Source organism: Cydia splendana, chromosome 9 (genome assembly GCF_910591565.1).
Source record: "Cydia splendana chromosome 9, ilCydSple1.2, whole genome shotgun sequence".
NCBI classification, from domain to species: Eukaryota; Metazoa; Arthropoda; class Insecta; order Lepidoptera; family Tortricidae; genus Cydia; species Cydia splendana.
Genome location: NC_085968.1, coordinates 13,528,636 through 13,553,089, shown reverse-complemented (window position 1 = coordinate 13,553,089; position 24,454 = coordinate 13,528,636). Strand labels below are relative to the sequence as shown.

General features: G+C 38.8%; 4 protein-coding genes and 1 pseudogene across 5 annotated transcripts in view; 2 read left to right on the top strand and 3 right to left on the bottom strand.

Moving 5' to 3' along the window:
* Nucleotides 1-10,660, bottom strand: part of LOC134793667 (cuticle protein 8-like) — a 38,233-nt gene extending 27,573 nt beyond the window's left edge. Inside the window, exons 1-3 of one of the 2 annotated variants that reach the window (XM_063765315.1) lie at nt 10,605-10,656; nt 10,031-10,504; nt 9,697-9,915 (exon numbers count right to left, since the gene is read on the bottom strand). In XM_063765315.1, the coding sequence (XP_063621385.1) occupies nt 9,697-9,915; nt 10,031-10,504; nt 10,605-10,616 (705 nt within the window). In that variant the 5' untranslated portion in view covers nt 10,617-10,656. Of the gene's footprint in view, nt 1-9,696; nt 9,916-10,030; nt 10,505-10,604 lie in introns of those variants that run through there. The other variant, XM_063765314.1, reaches the window with a different exon arrangement.
* Nucleotides 5,196-6,192, top strand: LOC134793669 (cuticle protein 21-like). The gene is made up of 3 exons (XM_063765318.1): nt 5,196-5,250; nt 5,350-5,823; nt 5,974-6,192. The coding sequence occupies exons 1-3, from the start codon at nt 5,239-5,241 to the stop codon at nt 6,190-6,192; spliced, it is 705 nt and encodes a 234-aa protein (XP_063621388.1). The 5' UTR covers nt 5,196-5,238.
* Nucleotides 10,661-13,664: 3,004 nt separating the features above from the next.
* LOC134793892 (knob-associated histidine-rich protein-like) lies at nt 13,665-18,649 on the bottom strand. Its single transcript, XM_063765606.1, has 2 exons — nt 18,627-18,649; nt 13,665-14,189 (listed from the first exon to the last, which is right to left on the bottom strand). The coding sequence occupies exons 1-2, from the start codon at nt 18,647-18,649 to the stop codon at nt 13,694-13,696; spliced, it is 519 nt and encodes a 172-aa protein (XP_063621676.1). The 3' UTR covers nt 13,665-13,693.
* A 1,953-nt stretch (nt 18,650-20,602) lies between these two features.
* LOC134793695 (cuticle protein 19-like) lies at nt 20,603-21,389 on the bottom strand (annotated as a pseudogene).
* Nucleotides 21,390-23,133: 1,744 nt separating this feature from the next.
* On the top strand, nt 23,134-24,451 carry LOC134793891 (pupal cuticle protein Edg-84A-like). The gene is made up of 3 exons (XM_063765605.1): nt 23,134-23,183; nt 23,841-24,197; nt 24,314-24,451. The coding sequence occupies exons 1-3, from the start codon at nt 23,134-23,136 to the stop codon at nt 24,375-24,377; spliced, it is 471 nt and encodes a 156-aa protein (XP_063621675.1). The 3' UTR covers nt 24,378-24,451.
* Nucleotides 24,452-24,454: the final 3 nt, after the last annotated feature.

The following is a 24,454-nucleotide window of genomic DNA, read 5'->3' as shown; positions in this document are numbered from 1 at the left end:
TGTAGTGAATTAGCAGATATAATATTTTGTTCGGATAATCGTAGATAGATGGGCGTGAATGTAAGTTAATCGTGATATTCTAAGTACTAAAATATCGAAAATTCAGGTGTAGAATAGTATCAAGAATGTCAAAAGTAGATACATATGATGGTATCAAGATATGATGAGGTCTCCGTTGCTCACTCAAAGACCATAGAAACTGGCTACCAGTTTTAAAGTTTTGGTAACAAAACATTAAACTGGTGCTGATTTCCGAAAACAAATCTTTATTTTTTTTAATTGAAGCTACAGACCTGAAAATAGGACTCACTTTGGTAGAATTCTGACGCCAAGGTTAAGTACATGTGAAAGTATCGGATTCTCAGTCGATGTTGTTGGGGCGATGTAGGCTGGGGTGTTAGGCTGCATATCCAGTTGCTGCTGAAGTTGATGGAAAATCGCCAAATGGTGCAAATTAGTCTATACATATATGAAAAACAAAAATCAAATTAATTTTTGGAAAGAAAATATTTTCCGTTATCATTCATTTGAATTAGCCTTCATTATTACCATTTCGAATTTAGGTGTCACTGCTGTTGTTGGCAAAGTCTTGTAGAACTCAAGTTGTTGTTGTCTTGTGTCTTGTTGTTGTGTTGTTGGTCGAATATGCGAATGATGGGAATGCAACATTTTTACATCAGGGTTTATATGTGGCCTATAAGTACTAGGACTTATGTTCTTCGCCTCATTGGAAATACGTTTTGGTTCCAGGTGCAAGGTTCGTTCGGCGGAATTTTCAGTATGTTCTATTTTTCCGTATTCAGTCGCTGGGTTAGAAACAATTGAAGTATACAAGACGGGCGTTGACGGATACATGTTTTCTTCTGAATATGAAGATAGAGGAATTGGAGCAAATTGGATTGTTCTGTTACTCAACGGCTTGAACGGTGAGTTATTCGCTGAATGAACGTGATATGATACCTCCTGCCTCTTTGGAAAGTCTTCATTCCTCTTCAGTGTATCCTCATGTCTTTTAAAAGTGTCTTCTGCCCTCTTTGGAGTGTAATGATGTGTCGCACTGTAGTTATAAGATAAGGGGACATCTTCCCTTGTGAAACTATGTGAATAAGTAGCTTCATTAGATTTTGCTTGTGGATATAAAGGTGGAGCTCCAGAACATAAAGTAATTAACGTAATTACATATATAATCTGTAACAGATATAAAAATTTAATGTGTTGGTAATGCTTTGAAGCTTTTTTGTGGTAATAACTAACGGTAGCACTAAAACTCACTTTGAAAAACATCTCGCTAGAGATTCGTCGTTGGGCCACTCGGAAGTGTTTGTGTCCGGATGCAATATGCTACACTTATTTATAGGCACGTAGTTTAATCACAGAGAGAAATCACATGTTATATAACAATTTTTGTTATACGTAGAGCAATTATTCGCTTGCCTCCGGTGAGCGACTCCTGTAACAAAGCCGATGGGCTCCGGACCTTTCACCCGTTTTTTTCGATTCAAATAGAGTCAGTTGATGGATAGACATTGGTTGTTGCGATTGCGAGTTGATTAACTCGACTCAACGTCTGTAACTTGCCAAGTAAAGGATTTGTTTTGGATAAATGAGATGACATCAGTGTGTATAACTTCCTTGCAATTGTCCAGAAGTGTTAGGGGACAATATTATGCTATTATTATGGGAAATAAGCGAAACTATTGTCCACTTATTTCCGTCTACGCAGTTTATATTATACCTACCGCTTCTGATATTTTTTTTTATTTTCTGCTTTATTTTCCACATTTTTACCTTTTAACAAAAAAGCACTGATTTAATTCCATACTAAAACTGTGAGCAGTAGGTGGACAACGGGATTTTATTAGACGAGAGAGTCGTTGTTTTTTGTATCTGAATTAAACTAAAAATTTTTCGCACGTCACCTATGTAAATGGAGGTCTATATTTCAACATGGTACGAGTAATAGCAACGCTCGCCTAAAGGACATTAAGGATGACTGTCGCTAGACCGGCCCGGGCCCGGGCCAGAGCTTCAGGGGCTTCGGCTTCTATGGAGAGCGCCACGTGATCACCGATCAGCCGTCATAGAACATGACATGTGGGATGCCTGGGCCCGGGCACGTCCCGGTCTAGCGTGAGCACAGAGCGTGAGTCATTCTTTATGCGCCGATGTTAAAGTATTATACATAGTAACAAGGTCCTCGTGTGCAATTTTCACACAATGCGTGATTTACATTATTCTGACGAAAGTAAATTAATCTGAGATTAGGTAGGTATTTCAAATTCAATCCGCACTGTGTGGGAGGTAAGTTGTTGACACTCGCGGGAGGCCAGTGCCCGAGGCGTTGTATGCTATATGGTGTAAGTTGTGAGAATGTGGCGATGTGTGACAATTAAGGTGACAGTCCATTTCCAACGACAGCAGCACTACCATTAATTTTACTATGGAAATTGAGAATATCACCGACGCGTTCGTACTAGTAGTGCATCTGTGGTCAGAAATGGAATGTTACCCTTAGCGTAAATGCACACTTTAATAGTGAAACATAGCATTTTATTGGAACAATTCATTAAAGTTATTACAAAATTCATTTTTAATTGTATGTACCTTGAAATTAAATGCTTTAAAATTAAAACTATAGGTGACTAACAATTTTTAAATATTTTTTTGACATACGCTTTTTAGGGTTCCATAGCCAAAACGGAACCCTTATAGTTTCATCACTTATTGTTGTTTTGTCGCTTAATTCCTCGAAACTTTTAAAATGATGGAACTCGAAGAGTTTGCGTTTTTCGTCTTTTAAGAGCTCCACGTATTTTTATCATAAATACGAAATAATGAAATTTCAGCTCAATCAGAGATTAAGAAAAGGTTCAAATTGATTTGTCATGTTTTGAAACGTAACTTTGTAAAAAATCACGAGTTACTGGTGTAGTTCAGTAAAATATAGTAATATTAGTAATGCATGTATGAGGTATATGCAAGTACTTGAGTGAATCAACCGACTCTGATAGATGCTCGTTTATAACTACCAACTGGTATTTGTACATTACGAGTAGCCGCGTCTGTGTGCGTGCGGACGCACACATGCAAATACATCACAATGTACCTTTGTAACACTACAATCTTATGACTTACAGCGCTTAACGCATGAATACAATAATGTGTTATAATATTGCGAGCCGGTCAACTATGCGGTTATCCCTGACCTTACAACCGGGCCACAAATTCGACGCAACGCTCTACTTACCTGTCATTATGTTATTGATGGCTTCAAAACTGATAGATGTATTACTCTGTCAACCGAGTAATTGACAGAGATAAAGATTTAACCCAATTGTAATAACATGGTAATCAGTGTCGTTTTGTAATGGCGTCTTTAATGTGATAAGATTAGATCGCCGCGGTAGAAAAGAATACCTACCAGAAAAAGGAAATTTTCTTCGATGGAACTGGCCCCGTAGACAACATGCCAAACGCTAACGCTTCGTAGCGAAGGAAACGCCACTGTCACACTAATATGGAAGAGTGATAGAGAGACACCAACCGATTCGATAGCGAAGCGCAAGCAATTGTCACCTTGGCTAGGCCGCCTGAAGCGTATGAACAGTAGCGTGACGAGTAATAAGCTCGTTAAACATGTTTATGGAAGGTAAAAAAGATTGTAACAACTAACGAACTCTTAGGTAAGTAGGTAGCTACTGAAAAACTTAGATAAATACTATAAGTATTAGGTACTATACTATAGTTTGTTTGCATTTGAAAAAAGGTAAACAATCTTGAAGTGTCTCTTAATTGAATAACACGTTTTAAAAATAAGTCACGGCAAATATGTAACAATTATGAATCTAAAACGATCATTTACATTCTTCTGCTTTCATAAGTAATGGTTACTGATTTTTAAAAAGCGTTTTAAAGTAACTACTTACTAATAAGCTAATAACCTACCAGTAATACCATAATACCTACTATTAAGTAAAAATACATAATAGAATTGGAATAAACTCTGAATTAGCTTTTCAAATAATACTATAACAAAAAAAATATGATAATGCGATGCGATGCGATTTTCGAGTTTATCGATGAATTTAGAACGTTGAGTAACGGATGACAGTGGATTTCATTGATGCGCTCGAGTGACTCATCTTCATTCATCGTTGCGAGTAGGTCGATAACCTCAAAGGTCGTGACTTGAGGCATCTTATCGAAGATGCGTTAATGTTGTGTTTTGATAATGTTGTCAACTTGCTTGTAAAATGTAATAAAGATAGAACAGGCTGATTTAAAATTTCTTGTAATGAAAGTATGATTATCGTCTCATTATAATGACATTATCACTGTTCATAAAACTTTTGACTTATTTAGAAAAGTAGACGTTCCGTTTATAATTATAGCAACACCCACATAACTACATCTATAAATAGAATAAAATGTAAGTATTTTCCCTATTATACAGAGTGGCTAAAAAAGAATTGCATTCCCGTTGCCAGGGAGGTTTTGGGATATTATACTGAGCAACTTTTAATATGGAACCAGCCCCGAAATCACGAATCATCCTGTATTACTGTGACAAAAGGTAACGTAATCAAAAACAAAATTAGTGTTGTTTTGTTTATTTAATAACTCATAATCTCATTAGTCATTACATTGCATTCAAAATATTTATATTCATAGACATGTTACATCAAAAAAATATGTAGGTATATAACTATGAGTGAAGTAGGTAGGTAAACACGAATAACTTAACTATATTTTGGAACCATTGGAACTTTAAATATATCAATGTGATTTAATATTTGTTTGCGATACTAAAAACGAGAGTAAGAGAGATGCAATAAGAATGATATCAAATCAATATCATTGTGATTTTAAAAGTTCGAATATGGCTCTTAGTAAATCAAAACGTACATAATGAAGCGATTGTAAAGAAGCCTGTGAATAATTACTTATTATCATGTTACCTATTATTAAGCAGTACACAGTGGTGGACTGTCAGAAATCATATATATTTAAGTGCGTAAAGAATCAAGGATAATGAAGTGGCAATATGCTGATCATGCAACTTTAACCTTTAAGTAATCTGTACGTACAGCACTAAGAAAGTTTGTTATACATATTTGACCCACAGTAAATACCAAACCACGCTGCGACCCGGCGACCTTGTCCCGCCCAAATCTGAGCACTATAAAAGGCACACGTTACACATCCAATGCATCAGTTGATCACTAGTCAACAAACAATATGTTCTCCAAAGTAAGTCATTAAAAAGTGAAAAAAAAAAGTTTGTGTTTACATTTTCAGTTGAAGTGGAAAAACCCTATGGATTGCACTAAATAATTAATTTTGTTTTAGATCCTCGCTTTGTGCGCCTTTGTGGCGGCAGCCCAGGCTGGCCTTATTGCCGAGCCTCACTACGCCCACGCTGGTGCCGTCTCATCCCAAAGCATTGTGCGTCACGATGAGCAGCCCCATCACTCTGCCAAGCTGATCGCCACTCCCGTCGCCTACCACGCCGCTCCCGCTCCCATTGCCTACCACGCCGCCCCCGCCCCCGTCGCTTACCACGCTGCACCTGCCCAGGCTCACTACTCCTCTGCCGGTGCTGTGTCCTCCCAGAGCATCGTCCGCCACGACGAGCAGTCCCATCATGCCACCAAGCTGATCGCCGCTCCCATCGCTAAAGTCGCCGTGGCTGCCCCCATCTCCTACCACGCCGCTCCCGCGCACTACGCTGCCAGCCCCGTCCACTACGCCGCCCCTATCGCCAAGGTGCTCGCGCCCGCCCCCAAGCTGATCGTGTCTGCCCACCATCAAGAGGAGGAATACGTAAGTGTTTGCATCATAAAGACATAGCTGATTCTGTGTTGGTTTGATTGAAATTCATAATTTTGATTGAATTATTTAACAACTTAAGAATAATAACTAGGCGAAGTACCAGAGACGAGACGGTCCTATAATTTTTTTTTCTGTGTTTAGGCCCACCCCCAATACGAGTACTCTTACTCCGTGGCTGATGGACACACCGGCGACAACAAGTCCCAGCATGAGTCCCGCGATGGCGACGCCGTGCACGGCGAGTACTCGCTACTGGAGGCCGACGGCTCCGTGCGCAAGGTGCAGTACTCCGCCGACGACCACAACGGCTTCAACGCGGTGGTGAGCCACTCCGCGCCCGCGCACGCCGCGCACCACTAACTCTTGCAGCAATTGTAGACGTTAGACTTTGATTCGTGATTGTAGACGCTAGGAACCCTGAACTGTAAATAGTCAATAATATTTATTTTTATAATAATAAAAGCAAATTGTTGAAATATAAAACGGTCTTCTTATTGTTTATTTTATGTGCATATCTAGACACGCGGTAAGCGTGTCCAGCCAAGTTCTTACAACTTTAACAAGCAACACGTTTGGAAAAAATCAACCCGACTACGGTTTATTTCTTTCTAAAAGCCTCCTCTTCTGTCAAAGTCGATACAAAATATTACAATTACCCACGTCATAAAAATGAATCAATTGACACCTTATTCATTCGTCATTATCTCAGCACTAGTTTTGATGCTACGGTGGAACACAGGAAGTCGGTTAAAAATCAAAATTTCTACTAAATAAATTGAATAATTTCGAAAACAGAAGCTACAATCCACATCGTTTTTTTAAATATTGAATCCTTTAGTATTTTGGTAACTTTTAGATTTAAAGTTAACGGTAATTGCCTTGTGATTTATATCGAATAATATTTGTATAAAAATACTGCTATATTTGGTCAAATTTAAAGCGGTCTTTATTTTGGTCGTGCCACGAAATGTGTAATAGGTACCTACATATATATTTTTTCATACAGAAGACCTAGCTGATTTTCAACAGCTGAAGTCCACGAAATTTCCCTCCAAAACGTAGCTATATCACGTTCTTATTCGAGTTACGAGGGTTGCCAAGATTGCGCGCCTTTTGTTTCATCCAGCGCATTCAATGCGGTCATATAGGTAGTATTTTTTCAAACTCGATGGGTAGGGTAACAGATGTCATCTCCATATAATTTATAACATAAAAACGCCAAATCTCGCAAAATTGTATTGAAATGACACATGTCAGCTTAACCATCGAGTTTGAAATATACATGGATTCACAGGTGACATTCGGATTGCAACTTCAGCTACCTACATAGGTAACATTTCTGTTAGGGCATTAGGTACTGGCGGAGCCAGATGTTGCTTCTAGTCTAAGCCCTAAGGGCTGCCACGCCGAATACGGCGCTATACCTATGTATCGCACCTGCATGTTTCCGCCACGACAAACGATGTGGTGGAATATGTTCGCAAGAGGACCCGTTATGAGCTGAAAGTGTTCTATTAATGCACCATTACGTGCATTTTGTATATGTTAGTATGTATGAACCTATGTAAATACTTTATCATACCTACATAGAAACAGAAACACAGTTTAGTTACAGAGTAGGTAAATTAAATACAACAAAGGCCGTTGTAGGTTAGTATGTAAGGTAACCTACTAAGTTTGTAAGGTAACTACATCTATTGGCCTTAGTTGCCTGAAAATAAATTGTATTTGTTTTTTTTATTCGACGACGTGTCTGGTGTCTGGCCTACTCGGTAATGACCCTGCCTATGATTCCGATGGACCCGGGTTCAAATCCTGGTAAAGGCATTTATTTTTTTATATAATATCATATATCGTTGTGGTAACTTATTCCCACAACACAAGCCTTATTGAACTTACTGTGGGGCTTAGTCAATTTGTGTAATATAATATTTATTCTTAAGCTAGATTTAACATTGATTCTCAAAATAGTGGCATCTTAACCTGTCATCGAGTTTTTGAATTGAATGTATGTTTATTTGCTCTTTTTCATATGAAACAAAAATGTATCTAGATAAACTAAAACAATGTTTATCGAGGCCAAGTCATTATTTTTATTTAAATTTAATACTTATATTTATAAAAAATAAAGAGTAGCACTTTTTACTGTAACCTGTCTTGTCCAAAAGCATAGCTATTCCAGTTTTAGTTCTTTAGATTTTATAAGAACCAATTTATGTAAATAAAATATCGTGCTATATAATAAGATAAACAATACCTTTTAAAATGTACTTTGCACAGGCCATATATATATTTTTTTACAACAATATTCACGCACGAAGTTTGTCCAAGGATATTTTCTCTGTTAACCTGTACCAACCTGTACATGCGCGGTATTGCATCTGACTCATACACAGAAAAAAATATTTAGATCATAACTATGGCAAAATATTAGGTAAGTATCAAGCTAACCACCGTAGGGTACCATTATGACCCAAGTGTCATAGTTTCGTAGAGACAAGTGGTTAAAGGCAGAAATCTGGGGTTTTGTAACGGAATGTTATCTTTAACTTGTCTCGATTATTTTTACGAATTTGGTATAGGGTCTAATGTAATAATATCATTTTAATATTGTATGAAGGTTTATTCATCTATGCTAAAAGTGAAACATTCGTATTATTATCTGTTCAAGGGAAAAAATAAAAATGAATGTATTTTTTACTGTAACCTGCTTAACTTTAACCTGTATTCAATGTATAGGGTATTGTATGTCTTGAAAATAACTTCGTCATTTTCCGTTCCCTTTTGAAAATTTGGGGTACTTGAAGTGGTAAAACATATTTTTCATTATTAAAAGTAAAAAAAATACAAAATATTTTTTTTCATTAACTTTAACCTGTCGATGCCACTTTCTTGAGAATCACTCTTAAACAAACAAGAACTTGCATGCAATTTTCATTACATTGCGGTATCCGATCAAACCTTTGAATGCAGTTTCAAACATCATCAAACATCAACATTTATCAAAAATTATAAATTATAATTGTTGATGTTTATTTTACCTCAGAAGTCGGCAATGTAACTTAAATTGAATGCAAGTTCTTGCTAGTTTAAGTCTCGATTTACCTACGCTTTTTTTATGTGAGTTGTAAAAATAGCATAAATAAGTATGTTTTTTTTTTAAAGAAAATAGCATAATATGTATTTTAACAAAATCAGTACCTACTTAAAATTCCTCTATTCAGGTATTATATCGATACAATCTAGTTATATTTACATCAGGTTGTCCGGTAAATGTACAACCTTCTGACCTTAGGCTGGTCCAGAAAATTGAGTTATAGGTCTAGTAAAAGTTTCGAAGTTCGCGAGATAATCGAACTTTTATTTCTTTTTAAAAGCTTACTTCACTTTAATCACAATCTAGGCAATATCTTTATTTGTAAAGATTTAAATAACACATGTAATCCCATTTTAGAATCAGTATTAGATAAACTACTTTTTAGAAAGTTGATCATTCTGTTTTCCATTTGATTGCGATTTCTTTTGATGTTAATAATACCTATATAGATGATAATACTACATATGTTAATAATACGTATATATACGTAATATACGTATATTTGTGACGTTATCAACCAAAAGGTCACCACCACATTGTCGGTTGTCGATAAGGTCGATTTAAAATTTAAGCACCGTATTGATAACCGACAATAAGTCCCCTTTTGGTTGAGAATAGCAAACTGTGAGTTTAATAACAGACAGTTTTATATTTCAACAATTTGCTTTTATTCTTATAAAAATAAATATTATTGACTATTTACAGTTCAGGGTTCCTAGCGTCTACAATCACGAGTCAAAGTCTAACGTCTACAATTGCTGCAGGAGTTAGTGGTGCGCGGCGTGCGCGGGCGCGGAGTGGCTCACCACCGCGTTGAAGCCGTTGTGGTCGTCGGCGGAGTATTGCACCTTGCGCACGGAGCCGTCGGCCTCCAGCAGCGAGTACTCGCCGTGCACGGCATCGCCATCGCGGGATTCATGCTGGGACTTGTTGTCGCCGGTGTGTCCATCAGCCACGGAGTAAGAGTACTCGTATTTGGGGTGAGCCTAAGAAACGATATAAAATATTATATATTTAACTAGTAAGAATATATGTACCCTAACAGTTAGACTAACTTATACATAGTTAAGAGTTAGAAAAGTTTCGATTTAGTATACTTACGTATTCCTCCTCTTGATGGTGGGCAGAGACGATCAACTTGGGGGCGGGCGCGAGCACCTTGGCGATAGGGGCGGCGTAGTGGACGGGGCTGGCAGCGTAGTGTGCGGGAGCGGCGTGGTAGGAGATGGGGGCAGCCACGGCGACTTTAGCAACGGGAGCGGCGATCAGCTTGGTGGCATGATGGGACTGCTCGTCGTGGCGGACGATGCTCTGGGAGGACACAGCACCGGCAGAGGAGTAGTGAGCCTGGGCAGGAGCAGCGTGGTAAGCGACGGGGGCGGGGGCAGCGTGGTAGGCGATGGGAGCGGGAGCGGCGTGGTAGGCAACGGGAGAGGCGATCAGCTTGGCAGAGTGATGGGGCTGCTCATCGTGACGCACGATGCTTTGAGATGAGACGGCTCCAGCGTGGGCGTAGTGGGGCTCGGCAATAAGGCCAGCCTGGGCTGCCACCACAAAGGCGCACAAAGCGAGGATCTGTAATTACAAACTTAATTAACATTTGTCACACCATATTTTACACTCTTTTTCACTGCACTGAACACCTATTGTCACTTGAGTAATCTACAACACTTACTTTGGAGAACATTGCTGTTTGTTTAGTGGGTTCACACTGATACGTTACATGTGAGAAGAACAGTTTATATAGTTATTTGGTCAGGACAAGGTCGACAGGTCACAGAGCCATTTCGTGATTAATTATTGTCGCTCGATGAGAAATTTGACCGTAGGCTGAGTTGAAGTAGAGCACCTTGTAATTTGGACGACTTTTAAATATTTCTTGGAATTTAATACTTGACTGATATCGAACCTTAAGCTTAACCCTTAAGAACGTTTCTATATTTTTTTTTGTGTATAGGTAAAATATATAATTATCACTACATAAAATATTTATGTACAACTTAAGACGAAAGTGGATGACCGCGAGTAACCGCCTTTTTGTACAAAATTAATCCCCATACAAACTGCCACCCCCTTTTCACCACCTAATGGGGTGGCTAATTGCATAAAATTCATAAATATTCTTTAGGTATTTCTTACGGAAAGAAGGCCCGCGCAAACCGGCGGAGCGCAGCGCAAATCACCGAGGAGGACTTACTCCAACGAGGTAAAATCCCCCGACATACCGCCGAGTGCTCGCCAGCGCGAGGTAGGCGGCCGGCGCACCAGTTAGCACTTCGGCGCATACCAGGTGATGCAACGGCATGCCGCCGTCTACCGCCGCGTGTACTCTATCAAAATAGTCGAGGGTGGAAGCCCTAAACGACGGCGTTGCATGAACAAAAGATTCCCTTTGGCAGGATTGGTCCTTAAGACCCAAGGATGGATTTAAGAAGTGGAGCCACCGAGATTTTTTATGTAAATTTGGGGGGGGGGCTCTCAACTTTATCTTGATATCTGTATCATTTTAGTTACTAGGCCAAGTTTGGTATCGTTTTCGTATAAATCAGGGATGTAAAATTCATTTATGATATCATTCCGGCACCATTCCAAAGTTAAAACACATAAAATATGAACAAAATACTTTTTTTTAATTCCTCTTCACGCTTAAACTGCTGAACCAATTTAATTGAAATTTGGTATAGAGATGGTTTGAGTCCCAGGGAAGAACATAGGATACTTTTAATGTCAATAATAATCCCTAAAGGGTGTCAAAAGGGAGGTGGAAATTTGTATGGGCATTCAATAATCGCTGAACCGATTTAGATAAAATTTGGTATAGAGATAGTTTGAGTCCCGGGGAAGAACATAGGATAGTTTTTATTCCAAAAAAATCCCTTAAAAATGAAAGGTAAGGTGTAGGATTGTATGGGAAATCAAAAAACGCTGTACCGATTTGGATGAAATATATGTCTACATCTTTGATTTAGTTGAAAATGATACTAAACTTGACTTAGAACCTAAACTTAAAGAATTATTAACCTCGGACGTCGCAGACGCTTAAAACCCCCCCACCCCCACCTGCATCAAAAATCTGGGTGGCTCCACTTCTTAAATCCATCCTTGGGTCCTAAGGACCAATCCTGCTAAAGGAAATCTCTTGTTCATGCAACGCCGTGGTTGACCTTTTTATGCTCTGAGCACACTCAACTAAAAGGGATTAGTGACTAGTTAGTGTGCACGAGTTCTACCCCGTCGTCCGCCGAGTAGCGCCAAGCCTTCCCCTCCCGCAGCCCCGCTACCCCGGCGCACTCAGGAGGCCTCGGCGTATACCGGGGGATACCTATGTATCCTCTAATGTGCTCCTCGATGCAGCGGACTAACAATCTTCCGTGATGCTCCGAGGTCGGTCTAAGAGCATTTAAATTTATATCTGAATGTAATTGAAATAGGGAAGAATATACATTGATAAATTTAAAGTGATCTGCGCTGCGCTCCGCCGGTTTGCGCAGGCCTTAAATGATAATATATACCTACCTTATACCTTCTTCTTCTTAGTCGGATACTCTTGTCAGAGCAGTCGTGGTCATTGAGGTCGTTGTACGGCCTTTTTCGTTGTTTCCCGCCATGCTTCTCTATTTATTTCATTCCGCACGCACAGATTTAAAGGTGACCCCGTGGGAGCTTTAACTTGGTCGGTCCATCGCATTAAGGGCCGCAATCTGGGTCTTGTCATCTTGTGCCATCCATTCTGCCCTGAACAACAAGCCTCTCTTTCTGCGCGTTACATGACCGAAGTAGCTAAGGATACGAGAGTGAACTATACCTACTTAGTCCTTTTTTAAATAAATTATTGTTTCTTCTTTTAAATAAATGGTTTTAAATTATGACCCCACTTTTTACACCCTTACGTGATGATTTCTGGGATAAAAACTATTCTATGTCCTTCCCCGAGACTCAAACTATTTATACACCAAATGTCAACTAAATCTGTTCAGCGGTTTAAGCGTGAACAAGTCACAGACAGACAGAAAAAGACACACTTTCACATTTGTATTATTAATAGTATATATATATAAAAATTAGGTTTTATACAATTTCAAGTTTATTATTCACAACAATGCCCTTTTCTTAGATTTTGTCGATTGTTAAATTATTATGAGAGTTAGGAACTTTTAAAATATGTTTTCGCTCCAACTCTTCTAAACATAGAAAATATCGGAAAGAATCATAGCTATATGGTTAAGATACATTAAATTATGTATAAATAATTTCCATAATGTCAATATCCAGAGAGGAAAATGATAACTAAGTTTGTATGGAGAAGCGGTTATCACTCCACTATGCTCTTAATAATGAGGGATAAGTACTGATGAAATTTATGAACTGTAGGAGAGTAAACTTCGTTTTCATTTAAAGAACAGGTTTTGTTCAATTTAGTACTTTATTTATGTGCATATAATAATAATAAATTACGAGGTATAAAATCAACAAGATCTTAACAGTCGATCAACAATTAACGATGGTGGTATTTGGGTGCAGCGTGTTGCGCGTGACCTTCGCGCTTGACCTCAGCATTGAACCTGAAACAGAAGTGACATTAATATTAATATACATACTATTTTTTTTTTTTTTGTCTCATTGGAAGTAGTTAACCTTACTAGCAATTGTGCTGCACAATATGCAATAAAAACAATATCGAGATAAATTTGTACCTAACATAACTAATGATTTTGTGACATGACAAGCGCATAAACGTAAAACAAACGCAAATCATTAAATAGCTCACCCGCTATGCTTATCGGCGCTGTAGTGCACAATCCTGACAGTGCCGTCGGCCTCATGCAGGCTGTAGTAGCCCTTCACGACGTCGCCGTCGCGGGACTCGTGCTGGGACTTCTTGTCGCCGGTGTGCGGGTCCTCCACCTTGTACTCGAACTCGTATTTAGGGTGCGCGTAGTAGTCGTGGTGGCCTTCGGGCGCTTTGCCGGGCACGTCGTGACGTTGGATGTTTTGCGAGGAGACAGCATGGTGGTGGTCATGGTGAGATTCAATATGGGCGGGCTGGTGATAGGACACTATATGCGCCGGCTCGTGGTGTTCGTGCCCATGATTATGATGAGTCTGGTGTAAAACGATGCTCTGAGATGAGTACGCATGCCCATGCGTTGCGTGTTGGTTGTGTTGCTGCTGATATTGGGCGGCAGCTACGGTAAGGGTAACGGCGACAACGATGATCTGCAAACAAGCAAAACATGATAAATGAACAAAGGCCGTGAAACTGAACGAGTGATCGTAGCTAAAAGCTATATGGCTTGTCAGACGGCGGCTCGGAGTTAGACCATTAGTAAAATGTAACACCGGTAACAAATGAGGTTAAATAGCCAGTGATTTTAGGAAACTTGCGGCACTCCTTCCACCCTTACATTTATTATGTAACAGCTAGTTGTGATTAAAAATGAATTGTTTTCTACCTTTGTGTACATGACTGTATGTTTGTGACAAGTAGTTGTCGAAGTAAAGACCCAACTGATAACTTGAATATGTCAACCACAGTATTTTATAGAAATACTTTTACAAAAGTTTCGTAAGGACAAGATTTCAAAAAAACCTGATTATTTCAATTTCATCCATTCAGAGGATAAAGTGAGAGTAAGTAAACAACCTTGTATTTTTGGTTTCATTTTGGTGTAAATGCTTTCATTTCTCTTCCCACGTAAATTTTAATGACATAGCCCTTGACCGTGATAATGTTGGCTAAATATATAAAAACAATACCTAAGTATATCTCTTTCCCCTGCTCCAACGTAGGCACCATCACGTCACGTCACGTCACGTCGTCGTCGTCGTCGTCGTTGGTCACGTCAATTGAACCCTATGCCATATACCATATTTAGGTCTGAAATATACGTAGGTAATAGGTACTCAAGTACCAACACTACCAACTGATTTGTGTGGTACTCAAACCGATATAACTCATATTTTTCTTGATCCTTTTGAAAGAACACCCAGGAGTTTCGCAACACCTTAAGAGGGAAGAATAGCTTTGCGATCCTATAGGTACTTTTTTGATAAAATTTCCATTTCAGGAGAAAACGGTTCCCACTAACTAAATCTGAACAAATCACATTGATTTTAATGTCGATCGGCTCAGCATAATATAATAGGTTGCGCTTTAAAAATATATATATATTTTTTTTTATTGCAAATTTTGAAAATGGAAAAAATGGAAACCTATAAACCTAGTCTTTCATTGTGTCAATAACGTACTAATAAAAATCATGGAGAATAGAAAATATTTAGAACTGCGCAAACATTATCTCTTTTTGTAAGTATGGACGAGTACGTAGTATTCTTCCCTCGTTCTAAAGTAGTTGAAATAGTATTGTTTATATACATAGTAACAAATCGTATATCTTATTTATAGACAGATGGACAGTATTCCAATATATCAAAGTTTTGAACATTTTATAAAATATTTTGTTAATTCACTGGCGATTTAAAAATATTCTTTTATATTCGTAATTTAAATTTTAAGAATATCTTTCTTTGTTATTCTTGCTAAGTAGGAATTACAGTAACAGTCAATCTAAAGTCTAGCAAATAAAAAAGGCTGACAGCCCGCATAATTAACGTTTCGAGAATCGAGAATGTAGAAGATTTTTATGCTTTAGTTATACTTATATGCGTAGGTATTAAATCTGCCATACTTCTGCTATTTATAATTTTAAAACGTAAAATTTGACTTGTCTGACCGCATAGATATACCTAACGCATAAATAAAGCATTATGAGCTCTCATAAAACCTGACGCATTCATTATGCTTTTTATAATGATCGCTTTGTGCTTATGCTTATGCTTTGTGGGTTTAGCGGTCAGGGAAATCGGATTTTACATTTAGAAGTCATAAATAGCAGTACGTGGTAGATTATATAGGACGTATTAAACTAAAATAAAAAAAAGTACGCGAGGAAGGTGGTGTTGTGTGGATGTTGTCTATCTTGAATATGTACTAGTCTCTGATCAAACGTAAAATATTAAAACGCCTGATAACATTGTATTGTTACTTTTTTGCAAATCTGATCATTCAAATAAGTTATCACGATGATCAGAAAAAAATAGGGTTTATTCCATATTATTTAATTATTTTGCAAAGGCTAATCTCATAAATTATTACTAAAGATTATATTATTATTATGTTGAGATCTGCAGTCTCACTTGCAAATGAAGTATGTCAAAATATTAAAGAAATACGTTGGTAATTTTAGTCTCCTGATAAAACAATATGAGCAATTAGTTTTGTTTATACAACTCTGAGTCAATATTTCGATATTTCAGGGCGATAGAGTCAAACGCGAAATGTAAAGCCGCAATAATGGTTAAAATATATACTCCTTTATAAAGTACTTAGCCCAAAAACTATAACTAAGCAAAAAAACATAAAGGTATAGGTATTCTGAAAGAGGGTTTTGTAAGATACAAACATAATATGAAACGGGTTGAACGTGAGACGTTTTAAAACTCGCTTAGCTATCCAAATATTGTTACTTTATTTTTACGATTAGCACAAAAAATTCGGTTAAGTAGGTACCTACGAATTTGTCGTATACATAATTTATATTGCGATAATAAATTTAAACCCACTGTCAAGTTATTTTTTTAATACGTAGGTACGTCTTCGAATTGAAAAGCAGAATGTGGCTATGTATAGAAGAGTACATATTTACTACAAGAATAGATTCCTTTTTCGTCAGAATAAATTATAGCCTATTTTTTGTCGGACGAAAACGGACTTTTGGTCAACTTCCGCTTGCTTGCTTGGATAAATTATATCCTGTTTTTTTTTTTGATTTTTATACTTTGATAATAGTCATTTTTACCCGACTACGGCAACGCAAAAGGAGGGTTATGATTTTGACCGGTATGTATGTGGGTATGTATGTATGTATGTTCATCTGTTCCCTCATAACGTCTAAAGTACTCGTTATAATTTGACAAACGATATGTCATTCGAATCGCCTTAACCGTCCGGTGGTTATAGGCTATATGACGTCACAAAAAAATGAACACGGCGCCCTCTAGAGGTCATAAAGTCACAAACCAAAAAAATAAATATAAGTAATGATGACGTGTTGTATATCATTTTAAAGGGCTTCATTAGCACATTTCATATATACATATGGTTAGCTTTTGCAGCCGGCTTTGCTTGTAAGCACCCGATAAAACATTAATTTATCGGGTAGGTAATTCGAACTACGAAACTACAAGCGCTCTGGATTCTATCCGCGTTACCCGACTACGGCGATACAAGAAAGTTTTTGCAAAAGAAACATGTTTGGCCGCTATACAGAGTGTTTTTTTAAGGACCTGCAGTATTATACAACGTGAATCGGTATAGAACGCTGTGTGCTTACCAAAGCTGGGCGCCGGAGGCGCCCTCATATTCATACTCAAAGCGTCGGGCATTGCCCGACGTACGTGGCGCGCTGTACGCGTTCTAAAGCCGGGCAACTTCGGCGCCCTCGTACTAAAAGAGTCTCGTGTAGCCCGACGTACGTGACACGCTGTGTGTTTACCAAAGCCGGGCGCCGCAGGCGCCCTTATACTCAATGCGTCGGGCGTAGCCCGACGTACGCGGAGTGCTGTGCGCGTTCCAAAGCCGGGCGCCTTCGGCGCCCTCATACTAAAAGAGTCGGGTGTAGCCCGACGTACGTGGCGCGCTATACGCGTTCCAAAGCCGGGCGCCTTCGGCGCCCTCGTACCTACTAAAAGAGTCGGGCGTAGCCCGACGTACGTGGCGCGCTACACGCGTTCCAAAGCCGGGCGCTTTGGGCGCCCTCATACTAAAAGAGTCGGGCGTAGCCAGACGTAATTACGTGGCGCGCTGCACGCGGTCTAAAGCCTCTCATACTAAAACCGTCGGGCGTAGCCTGACGTACGTGTTCCAAAGCCGGACGCCTTCGGCACCCTCATACTAAAAGGGCCGGCGTAGCCCGACATACGTGGCGCGCTGTACGCGTTCTAAAGCCGGGCGCCTTCGGCGCCCTCGTACTAAAAGAGTCTCGTGTAGCCCGACGTACGTGACACGCTGTGTGCTTACCAAAGCCGGGCGCCGTAGGCGCCCTCATACTCAATGCGTCGGGCGTAGCCCGACGTACGTGGCGTGCTGTACGCGTTCCAAAGCCGGGCGCCTTCGGCGCCCTCATACTAAAAGAGTCGAGTGTAGCCCGACGTACGTGACACGTTGTGTGCTTACCAAAACCGGGCGCCGCAGGCGCCCTCATACACAAAGCGTCGGGCGTAGCCCGACGTACGTGGCGCGCTGTACGCGTTACAAAGCCGGGCGCCTTCGGCGCCCTCATACTAAAAGAGTCGGGCGTAGCCCGACGTACGTGGCGCGCTGCACGCGGTCCAAAGCCACGCGTCTTCGACTCTCTCATAATAAAAGTGTCGGGCGCTTTGGGCGCCCTCATACTAAAAGAGTCGGGCGTTACGTGACGCGCTGCACGCGGTCTAAAGCCGCTCATACTAAAATCGTCGGGCGTAGCCCGACGTACGCGTTCCAAAGCGGGACGCCTTCGGCGCCCTCATACTAAAAGGGTCGGGCGTAGCCCGACGTACGTGACACGCTGTGTGCTTACCAAAGCCGGGCGCCGCTTCGCTTTCATACTCAAAGCGTCAGGCGTAGCCCGACGTACGTGACACGCTGTACACTTACCAAAACGCCTTCAGTGCCCTCATACTCAAAGTGTCAGGCGCGCTGTACGCGTTCCAAAGGAGTCGGGCGTAGCCCGATATATGCGGCGCTCTGCGTGCATTTGTGTACTGAGGACGCCGTCGCAAAAGTAATAATATAAAGTGACTTCAAATAGTTATGAGTAGTAACGAAATCATGACCCCAAAATTCATTAAATAAAATAAAGTTCAAAAACTAAAACCCGACTACTACAAATCGTGCTCTAAAAAGTATGAAACAAGATAGAATTCTTATCTGAAATTATCATGCAGGATATATTATAAATGTTATAATTTTTAAATAAAATATTACAGCGTAATATAATTTACTATTTTTTTTTATATATTTACAGAGATTCAAAGGCTCGCCGTGGTCATATGCCACGATTATAAACTTTAAGGTAAGGTAAATCGTGGCATACTATACATATTTACCTAATTTCAGATATAAAAAATTTGTCGTTTATTCCATTTTACCTGAAATTTGTTGGAAGTTACATAGTAATTTTTTTAACTTATTATTTTCTGATATTATGAAAAATAACAACAAAAATAAAGTACCTACACTTTATTTTTGTTGTTATTTTTCATAATATCAGAAAATGCCAAGTAAGGGAAATAAATAGATAAGTGCGAGTCGGACTCGCATTCCAAGGGTTCCGTACATAAGTGCGACTCACACTTGACTGCACATTTATAATAGGTTTGCCTGTCATCTATAGGTAAAGTACTATTTTGTGTATTTTTTTCAAAATTGTAGGCCCAGTAGTTTCAGAGATAAAGGGGGGGGGGGAATGGTTGGACAGACATACAGTAGTTGTAACTATAAAACTTCTAGAATATAGATGTACATATCATAGGTTGAATGTGTCGCATAAGCAGCTTATCGAGTTTGAAATTGCTCCAAAAAGTGATTAGATAAGTAATTTATGTTGATTTGTTTATTGTCAAATTTTACGTATATACTTTTTTGCTTGACTATAAAATAAGCATACTTTGCAATAAGATAGTTTTTACTCGATTAATTATGACAACAAATTTAGCTTGGAGTTTTTTACCCGACTAATTTCTTGTGAAACATGTTGGTAAGATAAATTTAACTACATTTATTTTTTCGACCATTTTGCTTAAGCGACACTTAATTCTTAAATAACTCATTTAAAGGTAAAATAATAATAGGATAATGTAGAATACATCACTATAACCATATAAAATTTCTCATTTAGGAAATTCGTCATCATTAGGAATTTTAATGATTTTTTTTAGAAAGTATTGCAGTTTTTTGGCTCCCCCGTAAAGTTAGCTGCGTGTCGCTTATCCAATTTCTCCTTTCCAGCGTCGATATTGTGACTACAGTGCGAATACCTCATTACATTAAGTATTTAAGTAAAATTATTTTAAGACTAAATTAGGGTGAGATCTCTTACCCGCGAGAATGGGAATGTTTAAATTGTTCGATCCACTAGTGGAAGTATCACAGGATAATTCCAAATCTTTCACACCAAAGTTAAGTTTTTTCTGTCCAAAGAGGAATTCCGTTTTCGTCCGAATAAAAATAGGCTATAATTTATCCTGACGAATGTGTCTTGTATCTACTAAACGGACTGCTATGATTTTTTGTAATGGATTTAGTATAAAAAGTGGATAGTATGCACGTAACAATGTGATGGTGGGTTACTTATTGCTAAAACAGCTATATGTAGGTACATATCGACGCCGGAAAGCAAACACGTAGTAACCCACGCAAGGTCAAAATTTTATTTTATTGCATTTTTGGAATCTATTTATTAGGAAAAATCATCTTCAATGGAATAGAAAATTGGAATAGGTATTAGGAAAAAAATTAAAGGTAGGAAAAATAGCACATAGATTATTTTAAAAAATTATTTATAATATTTATAATATAACACAGGTACAAAATAGTTAACAACTGATCCTTTATACAATAATATATTTAAATTAGTGGTGATGAGCAGGAACAATATGTTTGGCATGTCCTTCCCGAGTAACCACGGCGTTGAATCTGCAATGACGGAAATAATGGTTATCAAATAAAATAGTTACACAATAAATAAATTAGATTAACTGAATACTTTTTGTGTCAATTAATAATATGAATATATAATAAATGCTTACCCGCTGTGCTTATCAGCGGTGTAATGCACGATCCTGACAGTGCCGTCGGCCTCATGCAGGCTGTAGTAGCCCTTCACGACGTCGCCGTCGCGGGACTCGTGCTGGGACTTCTTGTCGCCGGTGTGCGGGTCCTCCACCTTGTACTCGAACTCGTATTTAGGGTGCGCGTAGTAGTCGTGGTGGCCTTCGGGCGCCTAGCCGGGCACGTCATGGCGCTGGATGTGCTGCGAGGATACGGCGTGGTGGTGGGAGTCATGACCGTGTCCCTGTTGGGGCCGGGCAACAGACACAGCTAGGGTAGCAGCTACTACGAAAATCTACAAGAACCGGAAAATCCTCATTATTATCACTGGAACAGTGAAATATCGTATGTTTGGATGTTTGATCGTGCATTTGATGAAATTTATTAATCAAAAGGGATTAATAATATTTTTTTATACTAATTACTAGATATACTTATGTTTTTTTAAGTAACCCCCTACATGCCTTATTAAAAATAGTATCGATTATTAGTAACTTTGATTTTAATTATACCTTGAAATGCATGATAATAAATTAGCAGTTTGTTAATCAACAGGTGCTATAATGGTGACTGATAAGATATCAATACTGCAGTCACTTTATATATGTAAGTACAACCTTTGGGAGCTCGGTGGGCTCGTTGTTTCAAACCTGTTGACCGCGACCACGTGCTTTCCCTGGCGAAATTGTATGCGCACAGTACTTTTTACTACTGGTATGAAATTGCATATTTGTAATGCAAGCTCATTAAAAAGTAGTTACATATTGATTGTGGCTATATAAGTAATTGAAATATAACTGACATGGTTTGATCATACATCACAAAAAAGCCTTACTATATACATATTTAAAAAAGAAAAAGAAAAAAAAAGATCCATGTTAAATACCCTCATTCTCTTATCTATAATTTGGCACCCGTTTTCACTTGTTTTCTTAATTCATGACGCAGCGATGGCCAGCGGAACTAAGACGGTCTTCACACTGGCACCACATTCGTTTGCGGTTTCAGTGTGACAACCGAACTGAGGTGTAATGAAAACGGATAACCTTTGTATCGTTTTTCACAAGTCGTGACACGTGTTCCCATAATAAAAGCTACACATTATGGGTCGACGCAGTGAGGTAGGCGTTTGCTGACCATTTATTCGAGAATGTAATACGTATTTGACTTGCTAATCCGATCCTCTATTCTGCTCCACTACGCATAACATTCCAATTCGGATTTCGAGATAATCACAAGATCTTGAGACGATTTAGAGATCAACTAGATCTACATTAGATATCGACTAGATGAGACTTGGATATCTAAGTCATAACTTGGCGAAATCGTTCAAGAGGACCTCCAGAATCGCAGAAACGTCAAATTTGACATATCTATCTTACAAATATCTTTAAATTATCCGTATCGTAACTTGTTGAAGTCTTGTAGAAATCATAGTCTAATAAAACATGGTCTTCCATTCCCAGAGTGACACGGGCCTACGTCACAACAACATGGCCGCTATATATAGCGCTATCGCATATTCCGCAGGTTCCGGGGCAAACTGCCGAATCCGACACAAGAACAGCCGATTCAACGGAGCCACGCCGTTTTGTCGCATAAATAGTGTTTAGTTTTTAAGTTTATAATATATATATATGTATGTTAGTCTGTAAGGTATTTGTAATATGGGCCTTGTTGCCTGATTTAAATTTTAAATAAATAAATAAATAAATAAAATTATCATATAGCGCTGTCGCATGATGACGTAGGCCCGTGTCAGTTAGGTGACCTAGAAAAGACGGGAATGGAGTACCAGGCGGAGTATATTATTATACCATGGTAGAAATCTAATACATTTTCCGAATCGAGCCGTAAGACTGGTAACAGTCATCTGAAATCTTAATGAATTGTTTACAATATTTTCTTAAAATTAAGACTAATTTTCCAACGGCTGTTACAAATGTAGTGCATAATTGTTTTCCATCGTATTTTCTCGGAAACGTTCGTCTTGGTCATGCTACTCCAGTCAACCTCAGTGTACCGAGACTGACTGAAATAGCAAGACACGTTCGTACGTTTCCGTGAAAATACGAAGGAAAATAATTACCTATGCACTACATCTGTACAGCTTTGTAATGCTTAGTGAGAATAGTGAGCAATATTGAAATGATAATTGATGATGTTTTATTTAAATAATTCTCCAAGTAAAAACTTGCCCATTTCTAAATCATTATAAACATAACTATTACAGTATTAAGAATGACTCACGCCAGACCGGGCCGAGGCCGGGACCGAGCTTCCGGTGCTTCGTTTTCTATGGAAAGCACCACGTGATCACCGATCATCCGTCATGGAAAATGACATGTCGGACGCCTCGGCCACGGCTCGGCCCGGTCTAGCGTGAGTCATCCTTTAATAAGTATATAAAATGCTAAGATATTTTGACAGAAAATTTTAAAGTATAGTTGGTGCATGTTCTCCCATGTAGAAAGTAAATCGACGTTGAGAGAAATGTAACCAAAACACAAGGCCGCTCACGCTTGTAAGTTGGACAAATTAAATATACTTACTGGTTTGCTGGTTTTTTGTATCTTGCGTAAGTTTCTAATAAGTACTGCTATAAAAAATTGCAAAAAAAATAACAACATATCAGTTAAGAGTGTTCGTGCACTAGGAACAATACCTACTAATTAAATACATACTATGAACTCAAAGGTTCACACCTATTTAATAACTTATAATATTAAGTATCCATATATATGCAACATAAATAAATAAAACACACATAAATATTAAGTTAAAAAAGTGTATAATTAGATTTTACCTTCTAATGATTACAAATATTTAATTTCAAAACTACTAAATTAACCCAATCACAAAAACATGCTATGAAAATAAGTAAAAACCTTTTTTTTTTTATTTTATATTAAAGGAAAAAATGGAAAAAGTTACGCTTCCCACAGGACTTGAACCCACAACCTACGCAATCCGTGCGTTGCTCTTAACCAATTGAGCCACGGAAGCCTACCAGAACCTTTTTTTTGTAATAAAATGAAGTGATCTCCTGAAAAATCCTTGTTTTTGTTTTCAGATCATACTTGTTGCCTGTATCCTGGCTGTAGTAGCCGCTCGGCCTCAGGAGAGTCACGGACACGGACATGACTCCCACCACCACGCTGTTTCCTCACAGCACATCCAGCGCCACGACGTGCCCGGCAAGGCGCCCGAAGGCCACCACGACTACTACGCGCACCCTAAATACGAGTTCGAGTACAAGGTGGAGGACCCGCACACCGGCGACAAGAAGTCCCAGCACGAGTCCCGCGACGGCGACGTCGTGAAGGGCTACTACAGCCTGCATGAGGCCGACGGCACTGTCAGGATCGTGCACTACACCGCCGACAAGAAAACTGGGTAAGCAATGTCTATCTATAATTTAAACGACAGGGAAAAAAATAATTTAATGTTTGTGATAATTTGTTTCATTAATATTGTGAAAAAAAAATACATGTGTAGTTCTCTTTTAACAGATTCAACGCTGTTGTTACCCGTGAAGGACATGCCAAGCACATTGTTCCTAGTCATCACCACTGATTCTGCGATTAACAATACTTACTTAACTATACCTGTTGTTGACTATTGTGTAACGTAATTTATTTTTAAAAGAGTGT

Coding starts and splice junctions, on each gene's coding strand:
- LOC134793669 (XM_063765318.1), top strand. Junction 5,824..5,973: donor ACCATCAAGAGGAGGAATAC/GTAAGTGTTTGC, acceptor TTCTGTGTTTAG/GCCCACCCCCAATACGAGTA.
- LOC134793892 (XM_063765606.1), bottom strand. CDS start 18,649: ATGAGGGCACTGAAGGCGTTTTG. Junction 14,190..18,626: donor AGGGCACTGAAGGCGTTTTG/GTAAGTGTACAG, acceptor TCACTCGTTCAG/TTTCACGGCCTTTGTTCATT.
- LOC134793891 (XM_063765605.1), top strand. CDS start 23,134: ATGGAAAATGACATGTCGGACGCCTCGGCCACGGCTCGGCCCGGTCTA. Junction 23,184..23,840: donor ACGGCTCGGCCCGGTCTAGC/GTGAGTCATCCT, acceptor AATAAAATGAAG/TGATCTCCTGAAAAATCCTT. Junction 24,198..24,313: donor ACCGCCGACAAGAAAACTGG/GTAAGCAATGTC, acceptor CTCTTTTAACAG/ATTCAACGCTGTTGTTACCC.